The sequence below is a fragment of the Pezoporus flaviventris genome, unplaced genomic scaffold (assembly GCF_033815535.1).
Source record: "Pezoporus flaviventris isolate CSIRO_AGI_PZ_B2104156 unplaced genomic scaffold, CSIRO_AGI_Pfla_v1 ptg000078l, whole genome shotgun sequence".
In the NCBI taxonomy this organism is placed as follows: domain Eukaryota; kingdom Metazoa; phylum Chordata; class Aves; order Psittaciformes; family Psittacidae; genus Pezoporus; species Pezoporus flaviventris.
In genome coordinates, this window is record NW_026892626.1 from 10,415,458 (window position 1) to 10,432,411 (window position 16,954).

Genomic DNA, 16,954 nt, shown 5'->3' on the forward strand with positions numbered 1-16,954 from the left:
TAAATGGTAAAAGCATCTGCTCTGGAGAAGTGGCCATGCACAGCTTCGGAGGTTGGCGCGCCTAAAACCATGGATCCCTACTGCTCCTAGTGGCAAGGAGGAAGATTCTGGGACAGGACAGCTTTGGAAAGCTTTTGCATTACTGATCTCATTTAATGGCCCATTTAAGTTCTCATTGAATTCAGTAAAGAACTCCCGTTGACTTCCGTGGGAAGGGCCATACTCTGAATTGAATAAATAAATTCTCTTTTTCCCCAGGGAGAGCAGCTACTGCTTTAGAAGAATAATGACCACAGTGGAGATAAGCAAGGAAAAAACCCAAGCCTGTAGTAGTTTCAGACAGTTTTGAGGATATAATTAAACTGTGGTACAAGTTGTTTGTCAATTTTTGCTTTGCAATTCTTCCTAATTTCCCTTCTTTCCAAGTGCCAGTGTTTAAAATGCCAGCCTTTACTTTGAATATCGTTGCTCTTTTAATCTTGACTCACCACCGCCTTGATGCAGTTTGCAATAAGCGAACACATTTTGGAGGCTTTTTTCCCCCTGATTGCAATGTAGCAGAGAGAGGCTTAAACTTTTCAGACAGATTTTTTGACTCCTTGAAGGCAGAATGCTGTGAGTCACAAAGCCGATGGCGTGCCTCACTGTATAAACATTATGTGCATGTTTGTACTTACTCCTTTAAAGCATTTAAGACAGAGAAAGATCAAATGATGCATCAATTGCCACTGCCTTTTTGTTTTTTGATAACATCTATAAGCATTGTGAACCCAAAAAGAAGAGTAAAACAAGTTAGATGGGGGGGGTCACTAATACATAGAAAAATGCTCTTTTTTTCCCCCATATGCTTTAGTAGCTGACTGTAACACAGAGCCATAAGATAGATGTGCTTCCCTTGCACACTCATACATATACATGCATTTAAGTGCCTTTTTCACTGCTGCATGAAGGCTTTTGGATCCCATTCTCCCAGCACATCTATTCACTAAGCAAACACAGCTCTAACCCAAAGAATTTGATGGATTCAAAACGGCAGACAGGTGGTTATTGTAAAATCTAATTTCAAATCTGCATATGGCTGATGCTCTGATTAAGCTCTGCTTCTAGAGCACTCAGAATAAACAAACCCATTTGACATGATGACAACATAACCTTTGGATGTCCTTTGCTGTGCACACTCTGTGTCCGGTAAGATACATTCCATACTTCCCATATGCAATGGCTGCAATGCAGATGGCGAGGCTTGCAAACGCAGAATTTCTACACAGAAAACAAGGAAATTAACACTGCTTTTGCAAAACGTGATTTTATGATAAATTTCTATTCCTGCTGGTATTAATACACATTGGGAATAACATTAGCTACAACCAGAGCATGCGCTTGAATCATTACAACCAGCCCAGCAAGGAGCAAAATCTACCTCCAGCACAGCAAATCAGTTCAGCAGCTTCCCAGACAAACCAGAACAAGGGCTGCTGGTATTCAAGATGCTATGTCTGCATGTGTCTTCCAAACCCTAGTCAAAGTCTTACAGCTGCTTCATGCCTTAAGGGAGAAGAGCATCATTCAAAAAAAAGTGGAGAAAGAAAGGAAAGAAAGCTGATGAAAGGATTTTCATTTGAATCTTCCTAAAGCAACTGACAGGGCTTTCTGCTGCAAGGGGGAAAATGGGGAGAAAAGTGGCAGGGCAAGATGAGATGAGATGTCTTACTCTGCTGTCCATATGCCAAATCCTTATCATCACTTCAGCCTGCTGGAATAGCCAGCTACCGCTCTGACTAAAAATAAGTTTCTTATCTCCAGATGTTTTTCTAAATGGCAAACTATTGTAGCTGGTGCTTCCCCAGTGCTGTTGGCAGCCCATAAAGGTCCAGCTTCAATCATCACTATAAGATGAGCTTTGCTCCCCCACAGCATCATCCCTCCAACAAAGTTATCTTCAATTCACTCTTCCAGGCATATCTATCAACACGTTTGTCTCCTTGAGGGTTTCATGGAAACACAGTTTCCCTCTGTGGTTTTCAGGTCTTTTTCTGCCTTGGATTTTTACCCTGAAGAGGCAAGTCCATGAGGCTTTATTCAAGAAGTTCTGGGCAAGTGGGATCAGGACCTGCACCCAGGAGAAGGGAAGGGCTGGAGAGCACTGGCACAGAGATCCTGAACAGTGGAGTTAGGAAACTGAGCAAATACCCCTAGCTGGGAGTGTGAGCCAGGCTCTGAGCTGCAGATCTATCCCAGCTGTCAAAGCAGAACTTGGCAAACTCTATTCACCTGCCTTTACCCCCTGCTGCATCCCAGGAGAGACCTGACACGCAGTGTGGGTAAGGGGGTTGGTTTGCTATGGGGTAGGACAGCTCTGTCTTGCTGGCTCCTCATATTGCAGGCTTTTGGCAGCAAGGATTAGCTTTGACTTTGCCATAGGAACCTGTATTTATTCAAGCTCAAGGACTAACTCAGTGTCAGGGTCTCTGTGTTTGTTATGAGTGCAGAAAACACCTGAAGTGACCTGAGCTGAATTCCACCCCCCCACTGGTGGCCAAGGCGCAAGCTAAACCCCGCTGGCTGCTGCCCCAGCTCATGTGTTGATTGATCCCTTTGATCTCTTCTCCCAAATTCCCATGTAGCAGCATGCCCAGATAGCTTTGTTTGAAGTAGGGAAAGGTTATCCCCTTCTCCCACATGTGCTCCAGAGGTCAGCAAGAAGCCTCAGCTGCAGTGGCTCTGCCCAAGCTCTAGCCCCCTGAGGCATGCGAGTGTCATAGCAGCAGGTCTCCTGCCAGCGATGATGCAGTTTCCAGCAGGAACTGGGCTGACATCAGTGTGACAGAAACAGATTCCAGCTACTGACAAACGGGGAAGGTGCTACAACCCATTTCCAAGACTCGTCCAGCCTTTGGTCTCAACTGTCTCTAATTAGCCCATCAACACGGACATCTGTGAATGTGCCTGAGCTGAAGCCAAGATACAATTTCCCAGGCTCCTGCATTTTCAGTAGCCAACTGTCTTTAAATATCATTGCATTCCCCTCCTCCTTCTCTGCAGTTTTCCTAAGCTCGTATCCCTGTCTGGTTTGGCATTACCTACCACAGGATATCCCTCTCGTCACATCTCCCATCCCCGACTCATGCTGTAGCCGGGAGGAAGCCGCTGGCGCTGTGCCCTGGAAAGCACTCCTCTGCTCCACTTCAGAAACAGCCTCTGCTGATGCTGCATCTTCTGCAGCACATCTGGGTTATTAACTGGCCACCTGGCAGCTCCCTAATTGGCAATATCAGTAAAAGCATATTTTTCTCTTTTCTGAAGTCTCCAGATAAAGTGGTTAAATTTGATCTAAAATCCTCAGGTCCTCAGTGCCTCACATAATTCATAATGGCCTTGCTTATGCCATAAAGATTACTGCTTGCACCCGCACGCTTTCTGTTTTGTCTTTACCATACATCCTGGCAGGGAACTGAATGACACAGCACAATCTACTAGAGCTATTTCCATAGTAAACAGAGATAAAAAACACAGCCAAAGGTCACGCAGCCTCTGAGGAAGCAGGCACCGCATACTACTGTAACAAGCACCCAAATCCAAGCTCCTGCTCTAAATAAACCTGTCCCAGGGGGAGCCATCACTGCCCGGTTCAGTCGTGCTCCCTTCCAGCATGCTGATCACGTCTCAGCACTAGTTATAGAACCATGGAATCAACTAGGTTGGAAAAGAGCTTTAAGATCATCAAGGCCAACCTTAACCCCACGACTGTAAAGTCCACCACTAAACCATGTTACTCTAAAGGCCTCATCTAGATGGTTTTTGAACAGCTGCAGGGAATGGTGACTTCACCACTGCCCTGGGCAGCCCGTTCCAAGGCCTCACCACCCTTGCAGTGAAGAAATTTTTCCTAATACCCAATCTAAACCTCCCCTGATGCAGATTGAGGCCGTTACCTCTTCTCCTATCACGTCCTGTAATGGCACAGCCCTCAGTGGCTTCACACGGTCACTGCATGCGAGCCAAGCATCATCAGCTGATGGTGTTGAAGGGAAACGGTGACTGCCAGGTCCTGTGTGTAAATATGAGTTTGAGGTCATGTTCTTCCAACGACCTGATTTTGCAATAAAGACAGGACCTCTGTGGCCTGTGACTCGCTCACTCACAGGTCCCCCCCGACTCGGTGCAGTGGGAGAGTTCCCTGGAGAAGGGACAGCGCTGCCAGGACTCCTCTGCTTTGGAACTCACTCCTTGCATTGAGGCCAAAAAAAGCTTGGATATGGTACACTTTGGGTCATGCTAAAAAGCCCAGAGTATTTTCAGACTTCCGAGGAGAGAACATTATATTTATAGAGAAGTTCAGCTTTTCAGTTGCTTTTGTAATTCATTTTGTTTATGACTGGTTTATTCAAGCTGTAGTGCTGAGGAGTTAAGCTGCTAGATTTCTTTTCCAGGCTTGCATTTCTAACTGTTTGCAGACATAGGACAGAGCTATTTTTGTAATATAAATCATTACGGAGAGAATATCTCACAGGCCCCACTGAAGCAAATTCCTAAGGAAGTGAGCTCTATTTTTAAAGAAAATTTCTACTTGGTATTTGTTTTAATTTAATGACTGAGAAACATCAACCTTTCTGCAGCAGAGAAGTATCCCCATTTCTCAGGAAGACAAACCCAGCAGAATGAGAGCCATTCCTACCAAGAGGAGTCAGATGGGAGCTGCAGACATGGGTTCCCCAGCCCTGGGGATGAAGCGTGACCCTGGCAAGTGGGGGGCTGAGCCAACGGGGGACCCAGGTCTCCAAAGTGACACAACTTCAGAGATAAAGATACTCAACATACTTCCAGTGTCCACCTTAGAAAAGTGAGAGGATACTTCCTATGAAGGTCAGAATGTGGGATTTTAAAGAACCAGGCAAACTCAGTCTCCCATCCAAGGTCATCTCTCCGAGACTTGAGGGTAAGATTGCAAGATAAATGCTGAGCGGTTTGGTTGAGTTACAAACTCACAGATGACTTTCTTAGAACACTCTGATCCCTGGAAGCTGTTTGAGTAACTGTGCTATAACTCTTCCCATTTGATTCACACTAACTTAACAAGTCACAGTTTAAAATATTCATTTCCTCTTCATATGAACATTAAAAACTCTATCAAACCTAGAAAGAGGCCAGGGAGGAAGTGGCTTTTACAGTTTTCTCCTTTCCAGCAGTGACCTAAAGACATGAGTTAACACAGAAACAGATGTGGTCAAGCACACTTCAACTAAACCAGCAAAGCTTTATAGCTGAGCCCTGGGGCTGTGCAGCTGTAAAATGTAGCAAAAGTTATCACAAAAACATTTAAATACGGCTGGTAAGAGAAACGTTTTTAATTTATGAATCAAATGACCAAACCAGAGAAATAGAGATCGCTTAAAGCTTTTGGAGAAAAATGCCAACATCAACAGCAATCGGACCTGCTTCTGAGCTGCAAAGGAACAACTATGGGAATAAGTTTAGGATCGTTCAGCTGCAAAGACCAAACCATCATTTACAAAACAAAAAAAAATGCCCATGTCAGCTTCAGAATTCAACAGGTTCAAAAGGGCAGGGCTATTTTTATTACAAAAGGCTCCATTTCCAGTCATTCCCTCACAGCAGCAGAGACCACTACATCTGTTTTTCCCATCTCACTAAACAGATGTGCAAAATACTGTATCACATAGTAGAGCTAAATCGGTGAGCTAAGGGGGTGATTTGCATTCTAAAAGACTGCAGTGCTGTAGCTGAGAAATAAATGGGATTACTGAATCTTTCTACCTTGTAGGGACCTTGGTTTTACCCATCTATTTCTGTTGTTTGATTCTTTTTCCCTCCTGCCCATTCTTATGCATTCATCCTGTGGTGTTTTCACTAGGACGCAGCTCTGCTGAAGAGGGAGGCTACAAATCCAGCTGAATGTAATCAATATAAATGAACCAAGTCCTTTCTGAATTAAAATTTCCTTCTCATGAAGAATCTCTTCTCTGGACGTTAATGGAAACCAAAATCTCTGCACACAGCAACCAACAGTGTGCTCTCTGCATTCAGATTCAGAGCCGCACTTTGAAAACAAACCTGTCTTCATCACAGATTGAACCAATCTTATATGTAAAAGTCTGCTCAAATCCAGGCAGTAGAAGTCCTCCTTGCCACCGGGTGCTCCCCTGGGTGTCTGACCAAAGAAACTTGCAGGTTAGACAGTAACACGCTTGGTCCCAGGTTTGCTCCCTGTATTACACGGGCAGCAGCACGTTATGTTCCTCCCTCACATTGTGCCCAGTAACTTGTAGCTGATCAGGCAATGCTATCAGGGAAGATGTCTCTGCTCCTGAGCAATGTCCTGGTGTATGTCCAGCCCTATCTGCTGCCTCATCCCACTGTGCCAATGGCTCAACCCACATCACCTGCCATCACGGGTGACAAACTGCATGCCCACTGACCTCAGAAGAGCAGTTTATGAGTCAAGGACTACATTAGCCCTTTCCCAAGGGAGGAAGCTTACTTCTCCTCCTCCCTGCAGCATCCCTTTTACGGCATTGAACTGGGGACCTCGTTAGCAACACAAATAATTTTCCAAGTAGAAAAGGGAAAAAAGGAGATCTGATCTCATCCTGGCTTCCTCCCCCACTGAAAGAGATGGAGCGGCTGTGGCCAGCACATGATCGCCATCTTGTCCCCATTCCACTGGGATGCCATTGAAAGGTTACAAAAATACTACACAGGAGGGAGAAAGGAGTTATCCATCTGCTCCCTCCGCTGCACGGGCCTGCTCCTCTGCAAGCCTGGACCCATCACAGAGGGGAAAATCTGCTGAAAACAAGCCCTAGTTGTTCTTGAGGGGCAAAGATGTGCCAGAGCAGCCAGGATAGTGTATCCCGGTACGTGCAGGCTCCCGAGTTCAACCAGAGCAGCACATTATCCACTCAAAATTACCCTTCTGCTCTGCAACACACAAGTTTCCAGGGCAGCTGTGTTTGCTCATCTCTGAGAGCATGAGGTTTTGTTCAAATACCTGTGCACTTCACATGCAGCTACTCCAATGGCAGTCGAGCAAATACTCAAACTGTTGCGCTGCCAAAGCCCTTTGATATAAGAGTCTCATTATGAAGGTCTTTATCAGCCAAAGAGATTAATTTCACCACCAAAACAGCCCTTTTTCAGATAGCAGGCACTGTACCCCTCCAGCTGCCAGAGATGGGTGAACAGCGCTTTCACCAGCCAGCATTTCTGAAGACAGAAAGCAGTGCCTACATCTTCTTCCATAAAAGCTACAAGCCTGGAAAGCTTTGGCTGAAGGAGTTTATGCAAATCCCAGGGTCAGCCCTCAGAAAAGCTGTCATGTTTTCCACCAAGGGCTGACTCTTCTGCTGACCACCCAGTTAGTTGCCATCTTCCCCAAGATGATGCACCTAGCCCTCCTTGCAGCCCAGCTGCTGTGCTCCCTACTTTTCCCTTTCTCCCACCGTCTCCTCTCCACCTTACCTACATGGATGTTTCTGTCATCTCTCCAAGTTTGATACTAATTTCATCCTACAGCATCTCATTAAAATTAGTTCTTAATTGCCACTTAACACAGGGATCACTTTGGAAGACCATAATCATTCTTCCTTGAGGAATAATTTGAAAGTTAAAAGCTCATTATGTGCCCCTGTACACTTTTTGGGTAATGAGAATGATTTCAAGAGGCAAATTTAAACACTGCTGCTCTCACAAGCTCTGCACACAAGATTTATACAGTTTTTTTGAACACCAGTAACATTTCCAAGGGTTAAACCACAGAAGTCAGTGTCTACTAACAGCCTCCCTCCCTCTGGTATCCACTGTGTCTTTATACTGAAAGTATAAGACCTGAGAACTGCACCAAACACCAGCTTGAGGAAGACCCTGAACAACAGCTCCCTGCAGAAGCCAAGCCTGCACTACACGTTTAAAATGAAGTAAAGGTCTGTAACACGCCTGTTAATTCACTGATGTTTGTATGCCTAAACATGGTCCTAGAACTTCCAAGCAGCAACAAGAACATATTCCTAAATGCACTGCACAGCACAGAGAAGTCTCCTGCAACAGAAATAGAGGAATGACTCATTTCCTCTGTAGCTGCTGCTCCAATGCTTCACTTGCACAGGCAGCAGAGCAGCTCCCAGCCGGAACTGGGAAGCTGCAGTTTCCAGCATAGAATCATAGAATAGTTAGGGTTGGAAAGAATCTTAAGATCATCCAGTTCCAACCCCCCTGTCATGGGCAGGGACACCTCACACTAAAGCATGTCATCCAAGGCTCTGTCAAACCTGGCCTTGAACACCTGAATTTCAACTATGACTTGTCCTTAAAACCAGTGATCCCAGGTTGTCATTTTGGATAGCACAGGAGGCAGACTGGTGAACCATTCCCCAACGCTCCCTCCCTCAGTGGGAGTATTTCAACATTTTAATTTTGCACAGAATAAAGCACTGGAAGAGCTGCCCTGTCCCTTGCCCCCCGCCTGAAGCATGGCTAGTAAGCACACTGATTTGCCAGCGAACTCAGCTCTAAGTTTCTCTTCTCCCCAACTTGAAACTGGAAAGGCACAGACTGAAACAGCAGTGGAGAAGTGGGCTATCTTGTTAGATTCTGCAACCATTCTTCCTCTGTTTCTACAGCTAGCAGGTTTCTCTCTGTAGTGAGACTTCAAAGAACCTCTTCCATTTTCTCCACTGGGAGTCCACCATAACGGTAATTTTTCTTCTTTACTTTGGTAGCTAGTAACCCTCACAGCATAATCCCCATCACTCCTGTCTTCTTGATTTCTTACCTCCCCACTTTTCTCCCCCCCACCCAGATTATTGTATGGACTCTTGGCAGGGATAGAAGCCAATAGAGGATCACAAGTATCATGAAAACACTAGCAAACCCTTATTATATGCTGTCTAGCCCAGAGAACTGAGTATTCTCCATGCAGCTTTGGTCCTAGTTTTAGGGAAAGGGGGAAATTCCCAGGGGTAGGGGTCTCAAGAAATGCATACTATAACTTGAGTATACAGAAATTTTCTGAGTCTCTGCATCAGCATTGTTATTCTTTCAGAGGAAAAAAATAAGGCTTCCTTAACACAGAAGACTGGTACATGATGACATTTGATGCGTACACATTTGTAACCTTTAAGAGTTTTGCCTGTAAGTTGGTATTTGAGTCCTAACAGACTGTGGCACAGATACACAACATACGTTATCTATAGCTGTGTTGCTGATCAAGTACAACAGTGCTTTGAATCTCTTATAAAGCAGTTGCACATATGCCAATTCTTGGTTACGTATTTAAAACAGGACGTTGCAGGCACACACACCAGAGCACAGGTAGTCTCTTAATTAGGGATACCATATGTTTGAGAAACCCACTATGTACAGGCAGATCTGTCTATGGTCAGCCCTCCATGTCCTGCTTATTGTAGAGTTGTGTTACTCAGACCCCTTGAGTAAGCCGAGCGCTGTGCTCCGAAGCATCAGGAAGCGCTGAAGGTGAATCTATGCACTTAAAGGGGTGCAGGTCTTTCCCCTACATTGACTGCCAGCTTCCCAGTGCTATCAGTCCAACAAAAATGGGGCTGGCTTTTCTGCCAGCTCCTCAAACTACTTTTCACCAGTCGGAATGTCACTTACCTCAGGGAAGACTTACCAGGCAAACATCTGAAGAGGTGACACAGGAAATAAGCCAGCCTAGGAAAACAAATTTCTCATGTCTGAACTCCTTTGGAGCCTTATGAAAATATGCACAAATAGAGTCCCTTCCCCTGCAGGCAGCTTTAACCTGCATTTGCAGAACTTCATCAGCAATTCACTGCCGACCTTGGCTGCATTACAAGGGAGTTATTTGCACAGGGATGGAAAGATTTTAAACAATTTATCCAATGAGCTGGATGCAAACAGGCTTTTCTTTAAACACCAAGCATGCAAGTCCTTAGGCCAGTTAATTTTTTGTTAACAGATTTACCACGAAAGGAAAGTCCTGTGTTTTTTTAATGATTTTTTGGCTGAATAGAAACTTGGGCTTCAAACAGAGAAATTATTTCAGAGCAAGGAATGAATGGAGACCAAAGGATGATCATTGCTCTTAAAGGAAGCCATTACAACAGATTATCTTATTAAAGAGGTAAAGATCTAAATACACTTCCTCTGTACTGACTTGGGTGGCTGAATGTTGACACTAAAGGAATGACATTCTTCCAGCCTTTGCCAGCAAGAACTCTTGTTAGCCAGTGGGGCTACCCCATCGGCTGCTGCCCCTCTTGCAGGAGCTCTTCCCTGCATGGTAAGAGCCAGGCACACAAAGATCTGGAGGTAGTAGTTTTCAGCCTGGCTTTGATTTAATGATTGAAAAGCAAGGGGTTGTGCTGTAATTTCATTCTTCAATAGGGAACATCAGCACAAGCCACGAATGTGGAGCTCTGGCATCTTACCAAAGACTAATAAAGTACAGGTAACTTGCTGGCCCATCCACAGAATTCCTGCTGGCTTCAGCAGGACATTTTCCATAGTTAGTAAAGCGCGACCTACACCGTTTGGAAAGGAGATGTGTCTGTACATGTCACGCTGAAAAGCTCACATACATGCCATGAAATGAAGTCCTAGCTCTTCAGTAAGCACCAGAAAAAGCAGATTTTATGCAGCACCCTTAAACTGGAGCCACAGAAACGCAGAATGAATCCTTCTTAACCTCTGAGCAAGACAGCCACAAACAACAGCGTGCTCCATTTCAACAGCTGGCAACAGCACTGATGGTGCCAGCCCTGCTCTAGTCTCTCTCCTGGCTCTTCTCCCACATCCCTCTGCACAACTCCCAAGGCGTGGACTTCCTGCTTTCCCATGGATTTGCCACTCCAGGATCCTCCTCCTAAAGAGCACATAATCCTGCTGATCACAGTTTTGTGGCTGCAGGTAGCTTTTACTGAGGAAAAGATAACAAGGAATTTAAATCTTGAGGCACAGGCGCTTTAGAACAGCCATTTATTACTACAGTGAGATATCAAAACAAGATCACCCACGTTTTATGGAAACAATAAAAGTGCAAAAGTATTTTGATATTAAATAGGAAATGAATTTATAAATGCCTCATTAAAATGGGCTGACACTTTGAGCCTAGAAACACTTTTTTTCTTTTTTTTTTTTTTAAAAAAAACAATAGCAGCTGAACATTTTAGTTTAATCTTTGGTCTGATTATTAACCAGCAAAACACAGTTGTACCAAGAATGTACATTGCAAACAGACACTTAAAATTTACATTACTCTGCAGAGACTCAAAATCAAAAGAGGAATGTTTCTGAGATACCTAGTCAGGTAAAAAATAATGATGTCTTTCAGAAATACACAACAGTTTTCAATACAAGATAAAGTCACATATATGAATTTTTGTTCCGTAAATAAACTTATTCTTTTGCAGGTGTGACTCCTCTTGCCAATCAATGTTCAATGAAAACAACTTCATTTGCAGTCTTTGGAAAATTAGGCTGCAATTAGATGAAGAGAACCAAGAACCCACATTAGTGCTAAATAACATGCACTTTCTTCTGTGTTCGTGTTTCAGTTTACACACGTAGAGGCAACCATGCTGAATCTATGATACACTGTAATAGTTAGGACCTTAACAAATAGGCATTCATAACCTTGTTCTGTGTACAGTATCCATGGGTTGAGAGAAAAGGGAGAGGGCAAAAGGCTCACCGAATTACTCATATAGGTCAAGTTCTCTGTACACCTCCTTGCAGATAAGGCCCTGTAATAGCTCCAGCATGCTGTTGGTAGTATTACATTTGTTGTGGAGTAAGATGAATACCATAACAGAACCCAACTTTTATCAGCTCCTTTTGTCAATCGTATTCATGAATGCATGCTTTATAGCAGATACAGAAAATACACTCAGCTGTACAACAGAGCTGCAAGTTAGTCTGAGAGACTTCCTCAGACCTCCCACCAACTGCATGCACACTGCCTGACTGGCAGGAAGACCCCTCTCCTCAAGAGAGCATACATTTTCTCCCATCAACAGCCATCACAAACTCAAAAATGCTTTGCTGAGCAAAAACTTAAACTGAAGATCTGCCTACATGGCTAATAAGCCAAGGGTTTGTTTGCCTCACTGTTCAGCCCGGATAGATTCAACCACTTTGGAAATACTGTCAAGGCAAAACCTACTTAACCCTCATTTCCCTACACTCCAAGTACATCTTGCTTTCAATAGCTCTCCTTCAATTTCATTCCCATGTCTTTTGGCTTGTTCCTCCTATGTCTTCACTGAGAGTTTACCATCACTCTCACTCACCCCCCCCCGAGCCCAACTTTCATTTTCTAAACTATTTATATCCTCCACCATCTTTCCTTGTCATGCATTTCCTGATGTGACTGCCTCTTCCTGGCATTACTACATTTTACCAAGTCTATTACAGATTTCTGTGTACTGCAGCAATACTTAATACACACCAAATATGCATCCCTTTTCAGAGCAAAGATCACTTTTCAGAGACAGGGATGCAGTGATGTAAACAAACTGACAGCTGACTAAAGTGGTTAAGATGCCAAAGTTAACAGTTATAAAGGGGTTTTATGTCACGAGTTCAGGCAGCCACAATAACCTGGCTGCATCTTATTTCAAACACCAAGTAACACAAGTCTGCAAAAATAGTATGTATCATGGTCTGCTACCAAAAAAACTCAACCCCGAAACACCAAGGTAGCTAACTTAAATACCATGTGTAAAGAACACTGATCAATACTACCTATAAATACACTATTTGTAGAAAGAAGCACAGTGCTTCCTATATAAAAATAACCCAGTTTACGAGTGTGACCTAGGCTATAATTACCTGAAAATAAGACTGCAAGAGCAGTTAAAAAAAACAGACAGAAGTAGGCAAACATCTGCCTAGGGAGTGTTTCCATTTAGAAAAATAGATTTTTATAAAGCTTCATAGATTTTGAAAATGTTTGCTTTGTGCTCTGATGCACAGAACTCTGGATAAAGCACATTGGTATCGTTATGTACAGCAGGGAGAGAAGGAGTGTATTAGTAACTTCAAGTTACCCTAAAGCTTTCCAGAAGGCACACTTGGTCATTTATAACTTGTTTCCAACTGTTCCCCTAGGACACAGTATAGTGGGTAATGAGGCCTCAGCCTCCTGAGCACCAGCAATTCAGCAACACATTTTGTGTCTTAATACATCAAATACTTGAGCAGGCAGCCCAATAATGCAAGGATTGAAATGCTGAATTTGCTGACACCCTGAGACACATCAGGTTCGCCTGCACCAGGTACCTACGCCAGGAGCTAAGGACACTTGCACAACTGGCTGTGTTACAACTCGGCAGGTTATTCCAGAGACTGGGACATAACTGGGCAAGAAGTGGAAATTATATGGCTGATCTGAATATTTAGGGGACACTGGAATCCACAGCCTTAGACTGCCACTGTACCATGAATCAGTGCTAAATAATCTGAAGTACCCTGAAACACTTCACTTTCTCCTCCCCACAACAAGGTAATGATTGCTATAGCACAGCACTAGAAATTCCCATCGGGTTATTTGGTCAAAACACTGCCACAATCAGACAACTGCCTAGGCAGTCATCCAAAAATCCCCCCAATCTCCTATCAGAGAGCAGGAAGGTGCAGCAGTCAGCTTACAGCACTGAGATTTGAGCTCGTTTAAGGTTTGTTTCAAAACATAATATACAATTTCTTAGTTTTGTTTTTGGTCCTTGAGGTAAAGCAAATGCTAAGAATACTTGAAGACAGAAAAAATAATACAACTCAACAAGAACCCACAAAAAAACCAACCTCTTTGGCATTTCCTTAAAAGAAGGTTTTCCTGGGGATGTCAAACATCATTCCCCTAACAAATACTAATGCCTCCTAATGCAATATTTAGTGCAGCCAATTATCCTAAAGAGAAGGCCTTTGTGAAAATAAAGTGCTATTTGTTTCCTTTTATCTATATTTCAATCCTTCAGTATAACCTTCACACAGAAACGTGCAACTAGATTCTTCATACTGTTACCAGAGACGGTTTGGAGGCAGAACCCCAATTTTACATGAACATTAACATATGCACTGTATTTCTATTCAGAATAACGTACTCAATTACACATTTTTAGATTACACAATTTAAAGCATGTCATTGAGCATTTCAAACTGCGATCCACAACCACGCTCCATTGCTCGCTGCATTTTAAGAGCACCTTGGTACATTAGGGGGGCTGTTTGCACTTACAAGTTTTAAATCCCAAATGGATTTTGCATCATAAAAAGCAAATATCATAAAAAGGTCAAATTTGCCACTAAGACAACAAGTGAAAATGGATTTCCAGAAATGCCAGTTTAAGCCTGTTATACTTAGGTTCGCAGACAGCTGACTGAACGTAATGCTTCTCTACTAACGCATTTCCCCAGAAACTTCACAATTTCCCCATGAACAAGCAATGAGATTAAAAAACAAGAATCACAAATTCCTTAAGTCTTGGCCTCTGGTTTCCCAGTCTTCTCACGGCAGGGACAAAACCACAGAACCACACAAACAGGTCCCACCTTCCTCAGGCAGACATGGGCTCTCAACGGACTAGCGGACTGCGAGCGTGCGCTGCCTGGCAGAGTCCATGGACACCACCGGCTCACTCTGCTGGTGGCTCCTGCTTGGCCTCGGTGACATGACGGCACGGGGTGGGCACTGGTCGCAAGTACCGGGGGCTGCTGTACATCCTGATGATGTGCGGGGCCTGGATCCAGGTGTTGATCAGCTGGAAAGCTGTCAGGTCCAGCATGAGCCCATCAAAGGCAGCCAGCAAGTTCACAGGGGCAGCTTCCTTGAGGAACCGGGGCACCGCCACGGCCTCGGGGAGGCTGGTGTTGCCCAGGAAGAAATGCATCAGCACCTGCTTGCGCAGGCAGTCCCTGAGGTACAGCACCAGGTCCTCCAGCCGCTCCACCAGGAACCGCTCGTCCCAGGCCTCCAGGGGCCCCTGCATTAGCAGGGAGAACAGGGCCGTCTTCAGCACGTAGGAGGAGAGCACCCGGCTCCACTGAGAGCTGAAGGGCTCCTCCAGGCCCTGCCCGCGGAGGTCCCGCAGGCCCTTGAGGATCTGCAGACACTTGAGGTGGCAGGAGGAGGCCGGGGCCTGCTCCTTCAGCCAGCTCAGCAGCCGCTGCTCCTGCCGCGAGGCGTTGAGGCCCCACACGGCCTCGGGGGCCGGGGTAGGCAGCGGGCCCTCGGGCGGCAGGGCCGTGAGGTAGAGCGCGTCGCCGATGGGGATGGCGGGGATGAGGCGCACGGCCATGGAGATGTGGCAGCAGACGTAGTCGGAGCAGGGCACGATGTGCAACACGGGCGGGCGGCCTGGGCAGGCCGAGAGGTTGATGCGGCAGCGCTCCTGCAGCCGGTACCGCACGGCGCCCAGGCAGCGCTGCAGGTGGCCCTGGAACCAGCGCAGCACCAGCGCCGAGGAGAGGTGGCAGCGGCCCTGCAGCTCCACGCAGAAGCCCTCGGCGAAGGGCCGGTAGCGGCGCGGCCAGCCGCCCCTCGCCCGCAGGCCGCAGACGAAGGCGCCGTGCGGCCCCAGCCCCTCGGCGCAGCGCGGCTGCGGCTCCAGGTGGGGCGGCAGCCGCAGGGGCACCAGGATGTCGAAGCAGTCGGGGCTGCGCACCTTGTGCTGCTCGTAGGCACTGCCGATGCGCACGAAGTCCCCGCGCAGGCTGAGGGCGAGCGGGCCGGGCTGCAGCCCCTGCGCCTTGGCGGCGCGCACCAGCTCGGCCACGACGCGCCCGACGTGCGCCTTGCTGTGCCCCAGCACGTGGGGCGACACCCGCAGCTGTCGCACGTAGAACCGCTCTAGGGCGTCGCGCTGCGCCCCCGCCGACCCCGCCAAGCGGAACCCGCCGGGCCTCGGGCCGCCACCCGCCCCGCCGCAGCAGCGAGCCAGCAGGCAGCCCAGCAGCAGCAGCGCCGAGCCCTTGAGCAGCGGGACGGAGCCCGCCTCCGCCGCGCCCTCCTCGGCCGCGCCGCCCCGCAGGGCCTGGTAGAGGCAGAGGAGCGCGGTGCAGAGAGCGGTCGCCAGCGGCCAGAGCACCCGCAGGTTGACGGTGTAGACGGGCCCGGCGCGGCGGGGGCTCGGGCCACGGCGGGGGCCGCCGCCCAGCCCCGCGGGCGGGGAGCGCCCGGCCCCGCCGCCGCCGCCCCCCTCCTCCGCCCCGGCCGCCCCCAGCGCGGGCCGCGCCGCTGCTTTCCCCCTGCTACCCCGCCGGCACGGCGGTCGCCCCCCTTGCCTGCCTGCTCCGCTGCGAGCCTTCCTCTTCCGAGGGAAGCGGCGCCGCGTCAGCCGCCGAGTGAGCTCAGAGGAAATGCCACGGGCGGCGGGCCCGGCCGCGGCGTGAGGGCCGGGGGCGTTGTCCGACCGGGGGCCGGCCGGGCCGGGGCCGCCCGCGGGGCGGGGAGCGGCGCCTCCCGCTCCTTCGCGCCGGCGCCACCGCGCTGAGGGAGCGCAGCCGAACCGCCGGAGCCTCGGGGCAGAGCTGCAGCGGGTCCCGCACGGCGTGGCTGTGCTGCCCCCACTGCGGGGTGTGAGCACGCGTTTCCATGCCCCCATCACCACAACAGGACACTGCGGGGTTTTGTATCCCCAGGACTGGGTGCTTCTGTATCCCAGGTACGGGGACGGCTGTGTCGTCGGGCAGTGCCGCTGCGCGGGCAGTGGTGCTGTGTGGCAATCTCCGTGTTGCACGTTTTTCCCCGAATGGTTTTCACTTAGGGGTCTGCGTCCTGTCGCGGGGGAGCTTCTCCCGCTCACAGCGCTGTCTGAGGGTCTCGGTGCCAAAGGCACAGCAAAGCCATCGCCATTAACTCACCGGGGCGTGTATGGCTTGTTGCTGTGCTAACAGCTGCTTGCAGTCACGTCGTTCAAAAGCGTGGTTCCTTCCCTTGTGCCCAAGTTCCACAGTCGCT

At 47.6% G+C, this 16,954-nt stretch overlaps 1 protein-coding gene across 1 annotated transcript; it reads right to left on the bottom strand.

Moving 5' to 3' along the window:
* Positions 1 to 12,606: 12,606 nt before the first annotated feature.
* On the bottom strand, positions 12,607 to 16,598 carry ITPRIPL2 (ITPRIP like 2). Its single transcript, XM_061473997.1, has one exon. The coding sequence runs from the start codon at positions 16,596 to 16,598 to the stop codon at positions 14,631 to 14,633; it is 1,968 nt and encodes a 655-aa protein (XP_061329981.1). The 3' UTR covers positions 12,607 to 14,630.
* Positions 16,599 to 16,954: the final 356 nt, after the last annotated feature.

What these genes read in the sequence shown, in the direction of transcription:
- ITPRIPL2 (XM_061473997.1), bottom strand. Translation starts at nt 16,598, where the DNA reads ATGGGGGCATGGAAACGCGTGCTCACACCCCGCAGTGGGGGCAGCACA.